The 12,694-nt window shown below is 53.6% G+C and overlaps 1 protein-coding gene across 1 annotated transcript in view; it reads left to right on the top strand.

The window, feature by feature from the left end:
• Nucleotides 1-6,581, top strand: part of SH3RF3 (SH3 domain containing ring finger 3) — a 91,582-nt gene extending 85,001 nt beyond the window's left edge. Inside the window, exon 11 of the mRNA XM_023751376.1 lies at nucleotides 5,226-6,581. Coding sequence (XP_023607144.1) covers nucleotides 5,226-5,394 — 169 coding nt within the window. The 3' untranslated portion in view covers nucleotides 5,395-6,581. The remainder of the gene's footprint in view (nucleotides 1-5,225) is intronic.
• The last annotated feature ends 6,113 nt before the right edge of the window (nucleotides 6,582-12,694 follow it).

Genomic DNA, 12,694 nt, shown 5'->3' with positions numbered 1-12,694 from the left:
TTTGTCAACCCATGGTCTTGATGAAGGGATTTAGAGCCGAGCCATTGGGGTGGCATTGAGATCCTGAGCCACTAAGAACAAATCTCTCTCCAAGGTGGTGGAGGGACAACATGGGCCAGCAACTGCTGACTTCTGCTAAACAGCGAAAGTGTAAGTCTGGCTTTACACCTGCTTTTAGAATAACTAGGATTTGCAGAATGCTCTGTGCAGGGGTGATATTCAGAACCTTTACCAATTGATATGGATCCCAGCCATACACATCCAGGGCAGCCATGTGTACATGCAGCTTAACATCTGCCAGCACCTCAGTTCATCCCCTCAGTAACCCCATTTTATAGATGAGAAAACTGAGGTTTAGTAAAAGGCTGAGTAACTTGCTCACGATCACACATATGGTTCCATAACTAATGCCCTATCTCCCTGTGGGCAGCCACCCCAGCACCCTTCCCCTCCGCATGCTTGCCTCTGGCTCTCCTTGGCAATATTGCAGAGTGGCTCTGAGCAATAGGCACACTCACCATTTCACTCCAAATAAGGGTTTCTGGGGTTTTTTTGAGTTGCAGTTCCCCCATATATAAAATGGGGATAATAATACCTATCTGGTAGTTATAATATTTGTGAAAGCCTAGATTAATACCTGGAAAATTACGAATGCATAAACAATAGCAACAATAATAATATATGACATGATATATAATACTATTTATCATATAACATATATGTTAATCCATTTTTTATTGCCACCATCTCTTTTTCCATATGTTCACACACGTAGTCTGTCCATCCTCACTCTTGCTGGCCTGTACGTTGTTTGGCTTCGTTAGGATGTAAAAGGTTTTGGCTTTGATGTATTGTGTGGCATGGTAGGTAGGATAATGACTCCCAAAGATGTCCGTGCCCTAATTACCCAAGTTGTGACTATATAACCCCCACATGGCAAAGAAGACTTCAATGTTGCAGAGGGAATAAAGATAGCTAACTCTGGAGATTATTCCGTGTTATCCGAGTGAGCCTAGTGTGACCACCGGAGTCCTTATTAGTGGAAGAGGGAGGCAAAGGACAAGGTCAAAGGGATCTGACGGGAGAAAGACTCCCTCGCCCTTGCTGTCCTTGAAGATGGAGGAAGGGGCTTCCGGCCCAGGAATGCGGGCAGCTCGGAGGAGCTGGAAAAGGCTGGGGCACAGTCTCTCCTGGAGCCTCCAGAGGAGCCGGCCCTGCTGAGACCCTGACTCTATCCCTGTGAGACTGTGAGATGACTTAACGAATCATGAGATAAGGAATTCGTGTTTTATTATGCCACTAAGTTTGAGGAAATGTGATATAGCAGCAATCCGCAACTGAAACACATGTTGATATTAGAGTGTGGTGTCCAGGGTATAGATGTGTCCTTAACATTTCCAAGTTCCTAGCAGGACACTGCTCTGTGATGACCACTCTCCAGTAACTCGGGGACCATGTGTCCCCCACAGTGCTGAAGCCAGTGCTGCGGAAAGCCTGCCAGGCAAGGCCCCTTGTGGCCCCTGCTGTTGGGGGGGAGCAGATGACACAGGAAGAGGACACTCCAAACCTCACACACAAGGCTAACTGCAACATGCAGTGGTAAGAATTCATTCTGATTTTGAGCTTTTTTATTCCCTGAGTCTTATGTCTGAAAACTAACTGTGGGCGACATAACCTCATCTCAGCAGAGTTCTCACTGATGTAAGACGCGTGACCGGGAGGAGCTGCCGTCCTCCAGTGTGCCCGGGCGTTAGGTGCCTGTAACAGGAAGTGCCAGTTACATCTGTGCAGCAGGAAGAATAGCTCAGAGTCTTGGAATGATCTGGACAGAAATGTTAAATGCCTGTCTCGGATATATTCCTCCCACATCACCCATCTAGGCTCATTAAACTATTTTATTGCTCAGAAGCACAAAAGTACTTTTTCCCCCTAACAAATAACATTTTAAAATTTGCTTGTTTGTTTCACATCTGGCAAAAAAACAAAACTTTTGTTCAGAGTTTGAGAAATAACTCACTCTTGCCTTTCTTTTCCTTGAGGAATTGAGAGGAGGCAGGTGTTTGGAAAGGAGGTGAGGGTGGCAGAAAGCCACAGGGAGGACCCAGGCTGGTCTTGGTGTTCGCACACACAGCCTGAGTGCTGGGGCCTGGGGACAGTGTGGTGTGTGCAGTACTGCCTGACCTCACGGGTCATCTGTCCTCCTCAGGGCGTGGCCTGCAGGCAGCTGTTTGCATCACTGGGCTGGGAGGAGGGTGGAACTTATATGCTCCTTTCTCTCCTCCTCCATATCCCCAAAGCCAGCTTTTGGCTCCCAGGGATGGCAGTGGAAGCTCGCCCAGCCGCCTGTACCTGCAGCCACTCTGAGGCACTCAGCCTAGCTGGCCCGCCCCTGGGCCACAGGAGCATGCATGCCTGTCACATAAACCGCGGGAGCCTCCTTCCTCTCCGCCCCAGCTTGCCTGCCTGGAACAGACGGTCTGTGTGTCCAGGGGCTGTGGGCACCGAGGCTGAGCCTGGGTCGTCATCCCAAGCCCAGCCACTGCCCTGGACAAGGCTTGTCTGCTCCGCCCAGATGGGCCAGTACCCAGGCCTGTGAGCCAGTGGGGCTGAGTGAAGATGAAGTCTCCTCAATGTTTTCTTACTCAGCACCTTGATCCTCAGACATCAGTATGTAAAATTTATTTAAAATCTACATTCCCTGCCCCATCCCCGGCATCTCAGCAGGCAGGGACAGGATGGACACAGAAATCTGGGCCCAGGTCCTGAAGTCTGTGAGCCACTCTGAGAAATGCAGACTTGGGATCTTTTGTTTTATAATGAATGTCCTGGTTTCATAAAGACCAGAATATACCAGGGAAAGGCTCCATATAGAACTATGAGCCCTCAGGACAGCCTGCTGCCATTTGTGTGGCTGTGGCTGAAGGGAGAAGGCAGGGTCGGGGGCAGAGGGCAGGCCTTTACTGCTGGCTGATGGCCCAAGGAAGACAAGGGTAAAAAAGTCTCCCACCTTCCCCCACCCAGCCAGTGGGCCTAGACCAGCCGTGGGCAAACTACGGCCCGCGGGCCGGATCCGGCCCGTTTGAAATGAATAAAACTTAAAAAAAAAAAGACCGTACCCTTTTATGTAATGATGTTTACTTTGAATTTATATTAGTTCACACAAACACTCCATCCATGCTTTTGTTCCGGCCCTCCGGTCCAGTTTAAGAACCCATTGTGGCCCTCGAGTCAAAAAGTTTGCCCACCCCTGGCCTAGACTGTGGCCCGGACACTGCAGGGAGAAGAGGACACAGGATAGTGTCTCCTCAGAGGCCCCTCTCTCCAGGTCAGGCCCTGGGCCTCTAGGCCACCACCACCATGCAGATCGCCAGGATTCTTCACTGCGTCCATCAATCCTGGGCTAAGTCCCCACAGGCCTGTGCACCCCATACAGGAAGCAATTTCTTACTCAGAATCGAGGGGTCTCTGCAGCCTTCGGCTGGAGAAGGGAAGACAGGAGGCCCAGAAACAGTTTGGTGGGGAGGGGGGAGGGAGGATAGCAGTGGGGTGCATGTCATCATGTCACTCAGGGAGTGCAGGGTGCAGGGAGAGGGCCCAGGGCCCCCTGCACAGGAGCCACAGCACAGACCTGCTCTCCCCACCCAGCCCTGCACACACTTCCACTCCTGTCATCTTTTATGCCCACAGCAGAGGCATCATCGGGGCCTGGTCAGCTGCGACTATGAGCTGAACGGGGTAGCAGCTGTTTGCTGAGAGGCTGATGTGGATGGAGCTGCAGGTCCCACTGACCCACTGCCCACTGCCCAGCCTCTCCCTCGCCAGCAGCAGCGGGGACTCCTGGCCCCCAGCTGGCCCTCCTCCACTTCTGCCCTCCCACTCCCCCCAGCAGCCGCACCCTTCAACTGCCAGTCCCATTGTGGGCCTGCAACTCTCTCCGAGTCTCTTAGCAGAGGGACCCATGGCGAGGTCACGGGGAGAATGTGGCCGAGGGTGACTGGATGCGTGCCCTTCCAGGTAGCCCAGGCTCAGCCCTCCTGGTCAGTGGAGGAACGATTACTGAGCATCTTGGCCTGGCCAGGCCGAGCACTCCCCAGCGCCTCAGCCTACCCAAGTCTGTCGCAACCTTCAGCTAGGGGCATTAAGGGAGTGAGAGTGGCTACACCCTGCCTGCACCAAACCCGTGCGCAGTTAGTACTTGGATTCTGTCCTGGAGCCCTGCTCCGGGTCCAGCTGGACAGACAGAGGGTGAAGGTCCAGTCGGATGTCAGCACACATGCCTCTGTGAGTTCCCTGAGGGGCGGGGAAGGTATAGGTGGCTGGAGTGGTGGGGGCAGGGCAATTCCTGTCAGGCTGGGACAGTGAGGGGTACGGGCACAAGGGCACCTGCTAGCTTGTCCTTGATGGTGTTTTAGAAGAAGGCTGGTCCTCAGATCGAGCACAGCTTCTTTTCAGCCTTCCTCCTCCTCCTCTGAGGCCTTGGGGACAGGTGTGAGTGTGGGATGTATGCCAGACCCGCCCTGTGCTGACACTAGGGCTCTTGGCAAGATGCCGGGGAGGGGCAGACCACTGTCTCAGATCCGGGAGCTGTCAGGGCAGCTCTTAGGTTTAGCACCTGGTGTGCACCCGACTGGGCACCTGCTGAGCCTCTCGGGCCCTCAGAGGTCTGTGCTTGGTCTGGTTGGAGCTCAGGCCACAGCACCCCTCCAGGTGCCCTGCCCGCAGGTCGTGTCACCACTGGGATCATGTCACGTTGGTCTGAAAATGAAGGGTGAAGAGTTCAAAGGCCACAGGGAGGGCCAGGTTTGCAGGAATGAGGTGTGAAACATGGGGCCTTGTTTATGAAGGGATCTCAGAGGCGCTGAGGGCACAGGGTCAGGGTCCTGTGCCACGATGGGGACACGGCCACCAGTCTTGCCCCTGTCACCGGGAGGCCGAGGTTTGAGGAGGCCTGAGGGAGGACGGCTCGGAGAGGCCGCATGTGGGTGGAAACATCCCAGCTGCCTGGATCAGGGACTAAAAGGCATCACAGGGAAAGGCTACTATCAAATTTTTAATAAAAATGTAAAAAAAATTTAAGTGGGAAAAGTAGCCCCAAATTACAACGATGTTCCAGAGGGGAAAAGGAAAAGAAAAGAGCAATCTTGCCAGCAGACAGCGGGCCACCCTGGGTCATTCTCAGCCTTCTGGGTCAGGCTCACCCACTGTGGTGTCTGTCCCCCCTTCAGGTACCGTGTCGTGGTCTCGTACCCGCCCCAGAGCGAGGCAGAGATAGAGCTGAAGGAGGGAGACATTGTCTTTGTGCACAAGAAGCGTGAGGACGGCTGGTACAAGGGGACCCTGCAGAGGAACGGCCGCACGGGCCTCTTCCCGGGCAGCTTCGTCGAGAGCTTCTGAGGACAAACTCTCCACACGCCACTCACCGGGGAGAAGGCCTTCCGGGAAGCCCAAGGCGCCAGAAGAGGGCCACCACTCCCCAGGCCTCAGGTCCCTTCCAAGGCCCCTGCAGGGTGTGGGGGCCGTGCCTTCACCCACAACCCCCAACCGAGAGCACATCTTGGGGTTGTTCTTGGATGAGATGCCTGCCACCCCGTGTGAACCGTAGAGAAGTGAGTTGGGAGGAGGAAGATGCTGCCTGGGTGGCTCCTCGAGGTGGCTCCCCGAGGTGGCTCCCCCAGGTGGCTCACTGTGCAGGGCTGCGTGGCGCAGAATGTCTTCATGGGCTGTCTGGGCTGCAGGTGGGGTCCAAATTGCTTCATTGCCTCTCTTTATACCTCAGTCGCCTGCCACCTGCCCAGCCCCTGGGAAAGCCTGGCTGTGCAGCCTGTGGGACTCCCACAGCTCCCATGGCTGGTCCCCATCAGCATTGGGAACAACACTTCTGTTGGCCACTGTCCCTTTGCATTGCTTCTTTCTCACATCTTTTTAATGTAAAGCTATTAGACTTTATATATTTCTAATCGGTCATACATTGCCTATTTTTCATACATCTGGTGCTGCCTTTTTGTAATGACTTGGTTGAGTTTGAAAGAAAAAAATGTCCGAGGAAACATCAAATGGGCAGAATTTTTATATTTACTATATGAACTTTGGAGAAATCCAGAAATCCCACATCTCAACACCACAATGCCCTGCACCATGGGATAAGAGGGAATCCATTTAGGGGATTCAAGGTAGTTTGGAAAAAGCCAATTTCTTTCAACCTTTACCAAAGCCCCATGCTCTGTCTAGACAGTATAATTGTTACTCAAGAACATGCAACTTCAGGGAAAGTGGCTATAATCGCCTTTTGTGTGGCAGTGAAAGGGGCATGAAGGTGGACCCACCCTGAAAAAGCGGAATTTCCCTCTTACTGCTTTAGCAAGAGTGACAACAATTCGCTTATCAAAATATGATTTATCACTATTGAAATGGGCAGTTTTTACCCCAGTTCAGATGTAAACCTCTACAATTTACAAGACCTGGTGAAGGTCTTGCCTTTTTACAGTATATAATTGCTCCCTTGTCGGGCAGTGTGAACCTGGGTGTAAAGACTGGAGGTCCATGGGATAGCAGGAGTGAGTCCTCTGCAGATGGGGGGCTGGGAGCTGGGAGGGGCGGGGGGAGAGGTGGAAGGGCAGCTCCGACCCTGGGCCCCCACAGGTGGGGTCCAGGACACAGCTCATCTCCACAGATGCTGCCTCCCGGAGCCCTGTCACAAGGCGATCTTGTTTTCAAGAGACTCACACCTTAGGAATATACTCTTATCTGTCCAGAGTCACAACTTGTAAACTCTCTCTATACATTTTTACAGATCACTCAGGTTTAAATTAGGCTGAATAATGAGCCTTTGGTAACACTCGCCCTGATTTTTAGGGATGCAACGAAATCCAGAAACCCATTCCCTCGCCTGGGGTGATACCTCTGAAATACAAACACTTATTTTCAGAGTTCCTATTTGGGGATGTGACTGGGATATTTGTTACTGCCAGGTGGCTACCAGGCTGGTGGCATTGTTCCTATAGCAAGGCTCATTTCCTTGCTGGTAATATATTTAATAGGCTTGAGAAAGTTCTTCTAAATCAAGAAAATAAAAGCAGTTTAAATACAGGGAGCCCTGTGCTCAAGTTAATGGCGACCATCAGTTGCCAACTTAGCTGCCTACCTTGCACATCAATCGTGTGCATGCTTCAAATCATGTCATTGCCAAAAACATGCTGGCTGAGACAGCTATTCTCCACTGAGACCAGAACTAACTCCAATTCCCACAGAATAAGAAGAGCAAAAAAAACCGACAGCAGTTATCATGCAACAGAATAGACTAACTTGGACCTTCTTTCCTTTCCTGCCACCACCCACGTGGTGCTCTGGTTGACAGAAGTGCTGAGCAGCTCAGTGACTGTGGGGGAAGCAGCAGCCATGGGGCAAGCACCCCTCACAGCAGTGTGTTTGCAAGGCATCAGCTGGCCCAGCTCGAGGCAGACTCAGGGGTGGCCATTGGGACTGACTTGAGAAGTGATGCCCCCCAGCCAGGCACCCTCTCAGGAGGGGCTCTCAGGGCAAATGCCGGGCACTCAGAGGGCAGGCAGGTGCACAACAGGCCCCATGCTTTAGGCTGAGTGTTTCCAAACATGTTCAGTCAGACCCATCAGCCTTCATGACCATTTAATCCGCAGACAAGAGCGGGAGCAGGCTTAGATGCTTCCTTCAGGCCATCTTGCCTCAAAGGACACGCTCCTTTTGTTTTCTAAGGTGAAACAATACCTTGTCTGAAACCCTCACATTCCCTCCTGGCCCAGGGACTTACTCAACTTGGGTGCACAGTGGCATTTGGCAGGCAAGGTGACTTGCTTTGAGGAGCACAGTGAAGTCCATGGCCACCACTGAGGGAGGTCACCGAGGTGTTGGGGACATGGGGCCACCAGAGGACCACGGGAGGGATGTGGTGAGACAGAGCTGGACAAGAGCCCCCTGATTCTAGTGCCCCAAATAAGCTCAGTGGCCCAGCTGGGGATTATTTGTACTTTGCACAATTCTCACACACACACCCTAATGTTTTTGTTAAACACAAATGTCAGTGTGTGACTTCGGAAGAACTTACAGTGATGACAAACTATAATGCTGTGTTTCTGAGTCTTTAAATAAAAAATGAACATGGAGAGGTCTTGTGTCTGGTGGTAGGAACAGTGAGGGTGGGGCAGGGGCTGAGAGGCCCTGAGCAGAAACACCAGCTGGGTAGGGGAACTGAGCAGGCACCACCCGTGTCCCCACTGGTGCACACTCCTGTCACCTCAGAGTGCTCCCTGGTGGGAGACATGGGGTCTGTGTCAGGGTGAGGGGCCACTGAGGAGACGGAGGAGATCAGACAGCCGACCTAGCACACATGCCAGAGAACCACTGGCTGGGCGGCGAGAACCGAGCCACAGGCTGGCTGGGCATAAAAGACCCCAGCTCCTCCAAGGCTCGTGTGCCCGACAGCTCTGCTCCTGTGACTTCCTGCAGGTGACTCACATTCCTTTCTTGTGGGAAAGCTTTTCATGTCAGTAGTTATTCAGGTTCCTAGCAACCAGGAGTGGCTGGTATTGACCTCCCAGACTAGGAGTGGCTAGTGCTGACCTCCCAGACCAACACTCTCACCACCCTGCTCTTGGCTGTCTGGCCCTTGGGGTGCCCGGGCTTTCTGCATCACAGGGTAGAGGGTGCCTCAAAGTCACCAACAGGAGGGACTTGAATGACTGCCAACCTCCAGAAAGGTGGGCCTGACCCAAATCGCCCAGACAGACTATTGCTGGGCTGAGAGCTGACACGTCAGGTTTTTCTGAAATAAGCTTTCTCTGCCTGCTCAGGCACAGGAGTGCCTACATTCTTTGACTATCGTATATATGTTTGAGCTGGAAAGAAGCTTAGCAAAGAACCATTTCACTCTTCTGTAAACATTCAGTGAATGTGTATAAGACCAGATACCATATCATGAGTTATGGGTGAGGAGAATGGTGAGGAATGAAGCATATCTCAGGCTCACCTCCTCTCCCAATAAGACTGGCTGAAAGATGCTCTTACCCTCACTTGCTACATGAACGATCAAGGTTAGAAGAGGTTGAATTAATTGGTCCAGATCACATAGTTCATGGGACTCAAGTTCAAGTCTACTTTTATGTTATTTTATTTTGTTTTTAGCATAGGTCACTTTTAGAGAGGGAACAGTCTATGCAAATTCCCAGAGGGGCCAGAGAGAGCTTGGTTATAACTGGGAGACCAGGAAGGGAAGGGGAGGGGAAGGAGAATGGGCAGGGAAGCAGAGTCATCCTTCTAGGTCAAAGGCAAAAGGAAACCTTTACAGAGTCCTAAGATGGAGGCTGATGCAACCCTGTCTGTATTTTAAAGCTTTCTGTGGAGGGGAGTGGCTATGGGGAGCCAGTGAGGTAGCTGCTGCAGGGGCCCAGGGCAGTGCCAAGGCCTGGAGAGACTGGGCAGACCTGAAGGGCCTCCGGGATAAGCCAGTGTGGAGGCCAAGGCGAAAGGGCATCTGTGTGAGATGTGGAGGGAGGGAGGGAGGGGCAGAAGGCCCAGGAAGGCTCCAAGCTATGGGCCTATAAATTAATCAGTGCTCTCCAGAGAAACAGAACCAACAGTAGATCTTATCTAATAAAAGAGAAACATGCAAATTGACTGTACCTCCTCTACACTCACAAGCCACACCCACAAGCCAATCAGAGTGACTATATGCAAATTAACCCAACCAAGATGGTGGCTGGCAGCCAGGGAGCTGGAGCAAGCAGGAGGCTTGGTTGCCCTGGCGATGGAGGAAGCCAAGCTTCCTGCCTGCCCTGGCCGGCTGTAGCCTCCGCTCAAGGCAACAAAGTTTCAATTATAGAAGATAAATAAATCCCAAATAACTGCTTCCAGCCAGCCTCCACTGGGACCTTGAGTTCGCTGGGGGCTGTGGCCCAGCCTGCAAACAGCCATCAGCCCTCACCCAGGATGGCCACACCTTCATGGGGGTGAGGGTCCCCACTGAGGGGCTTGGCCAGCCTGCAAACAGCCATCAGCCACTCACCCAGACTGGCCAGGCACCCAGCAAGACCCCCCACCCTAAAGGGGCTGTGGCCAGCCTGCAAACAGCCATCAGCCCCTCACCCAGGCTGGCCAGGCACCCCAGCAGGGACCCCCACCCTGAAGGGGGTGTGGCCAGTCTGAAAATGGCCCTCAGCCCCTCACCCAGGCTGGCCAGGCACCCCAGCGGGACCCCCACCCTGATCCGGGACACCCTTCAGGGCAAACCAGCCGGCCCCCACCCATGCACCAGGCCTCTATCCTATATAATAAAAGGGTAATATGCAAATTGACCCTAACAGCAGAACGACTGGGAATAACTAGTCACTATGACACACACTGACCACCAGGGGGCAGACGCTCAATGCAGGAGCTGCCCCCCCTGGTGGTCAGTGTGCTCCCACAGGGGGAGCTCTGCTCAGCCACAAGCCAGGCTGATGGCTGCCAGTACAGCAGTGGTGGTGGGAGCCTTTCTCGCCTCCTCAGCAGTGCTAAGGATGTCTGACTGCAGCTTAGGCCTTCTCCCCACTGGCAAGTGGACATCCCCCGAGGGCTCCCGGGCTGCCAGAGGGATGTCTGACTGCCAGCTTAGGCCCAATCCCCCAGGGAGCGGGCCTAAGCCAGCAGGTGGACATCCCCCAAGGGGTCCCAGACTGTGAGAGGGCACAGGCCGGGCTGAGGGACCCCCCCCCCCCGAGTGCACAAATTTTTGTGCACCGGGCCTCTAGTATATATGGAGGCGAGAAGTCCCCAATCTGCCATGTGCAAGCTGGAAACTCAGGAAAGCCCAGGTGTAATTCAGGCTGAGTGCAAAGGCCCAAGACTCAGGACCTCTGATGTCTGAGGAAGGACACGGACATTTCAGCGCAAGAAGAGTGAGTCACTTTCCTTTACCTTTTATTCTATCCAAGTGCATGGAATGAATAAGGCCACTGGGGAGAGCAAGTTTGCTTTACTTAGTCACTGATTCAAATGCAAAACTTTTCCAGGAACATCCTCTCAGACACACCCAGAAAATGTGTTATCAGCTCGGTGGGCATCCCTCAGCCCAGGCAAGCTGACATAAAATTTACCATCACAACTATCATAGCCCATCAGGATACCCAGCTTAGCAGGCCCCAGGGGATCACTGGGTTGCCCACTGCCAGAGATGCTCTGATGAGAGCCTTGCTCCTTTACTGAAACAAGAAGCCTTGCCCTCTGCCACTAGCAGCAGCTCATCTGGGTCACACTTTGGCCCAGATGCCAATGGTGGTCAAGGGCTTCATTCTTTTTCTGGCTAGACCAGAGTTCCTGAGCGCCCGCCAGGCTCCTCTACCAAGAGCAGTCAGGGCAGCAGTTCTCCCACAGGCAAGCCAAAGGGAGTGGAGCCTGAGGGAGGAGGAAGGGAGGAAAAGAAGCCTGTGAGTCTAGCCCTGCCATGTGCTTCCAGCAGGTTTTTCGACCCTGGGTGACACTGGGGCTAGGGCCCCTCACCTTCTGTTCAATTCTCTACCAAACTGATCAATCAAATCCTGATTGATAGCCTCCCACGCTCACCCCATCACCGGCTTGCAGACCAGCTGTGGTGGCTGAGGGTGCATGACCACTACTGTCACCAGAACACTAGATAGGAAGCTCCCAGAGGCTTCCCAGGCTTGGCCAGGACATAGGACAGAGTCTGGGTCCTCAGAGCCAAGGGCAGAGGGAAGAACTAAACCTATTATAGACAGCAGGCCTTGGTCTGAAGCCCAGATTCATGAATTTCATTGCCCCTGGCCAGGCTGACCTGACTTGCTGCCAAGCCTGGCTGAAACACACAAGAAGGCTCTGGGGCACGATCAACATCATAACCAATTTTAGTGAGACTGTCCTGCCCTCTGTCCCTTCTTTTGCTGCATTTGGCTCCATGAGGCACTCTCTCATTCTCAGACTGAGGACACTCTCTACTCCTCCTGTAGCTGGGCTCCTCTCTCACTCCTGCTCTGCAGCTGGGCTCCTCCTCTCACTCCTGCCCTGCAGCTGGGCTCCTCCTCTCACTCCTGTTCTGCAGCTGGGCTCCTCCCCCCACTCCTGCCCTGCAGCTGGGCTCCTCTCTCACTCCTGCTCTGCAGCTGGGCTCCTCCCCCCACTCCTGCCCTACAGCTGGGCTCCTCTCTCACTCCTGCCCTGCAGCTGGGCTCCTCCCCCCACTCCTGCCCTGTAGCTGGGCTCCTCCTCCGACTCCTTTCCTGCAGTTGGGCTCCTCCCTCCACTCCTGCTCTGCAGTTGGGCTCCTCCCCCCACTCCTGCTCTGCAGCTGGGCTCCTCCCCCCACTCCTGCTCTGCAGTTGGGCTCCTCCCCCCACTCCTGCTCTGCAGCTGGGCTCCTCCCCCCACTCCTGCTCTGCAGCTGGGCTCCTCCCCCCACTCCTGCTATGGAGTTGGCACCCCTCCCCACTCTGGACCTGCAATGGGCTCCGCCCCCAGAACGATCCTGCGCTGGGCTCCAGTCCTCAGTCCGATCCAGGAAATGGGATTGCCCGCCAGGCCCACTCACGATATCGGGCGCAGTCCCCAGTAGCACCCCGAAGATGATCCCCATGCTTACATTCGACTGGAAGTGCTCGCTGGTGTTTATGTAAAAACATTGAAGTGCGCCGAGCTCACATCATACTCCGTAAGAGCAGTGGATTTCCTAATACAA

The sequence above is a fragment of the Myotis lucifugus genome, unplaced genomic scaffold (assembly GCF_000147115.1).
Source record: "Myotis lucifugus unplaced genomic scaffold, Myoluc2.0 scaffold_21, whole genome shotgun sequence".
NCBI lineage: Eukaryota > Metazoa > Chordata > Mammalia > Chiroptera > Vespertilionidae > Myotis > Myotis lucifugus.
Note: the sequence above shows the minus strand (reverse complement) of the source record. Positions and strands in the feature narration are given on the sequence as shown.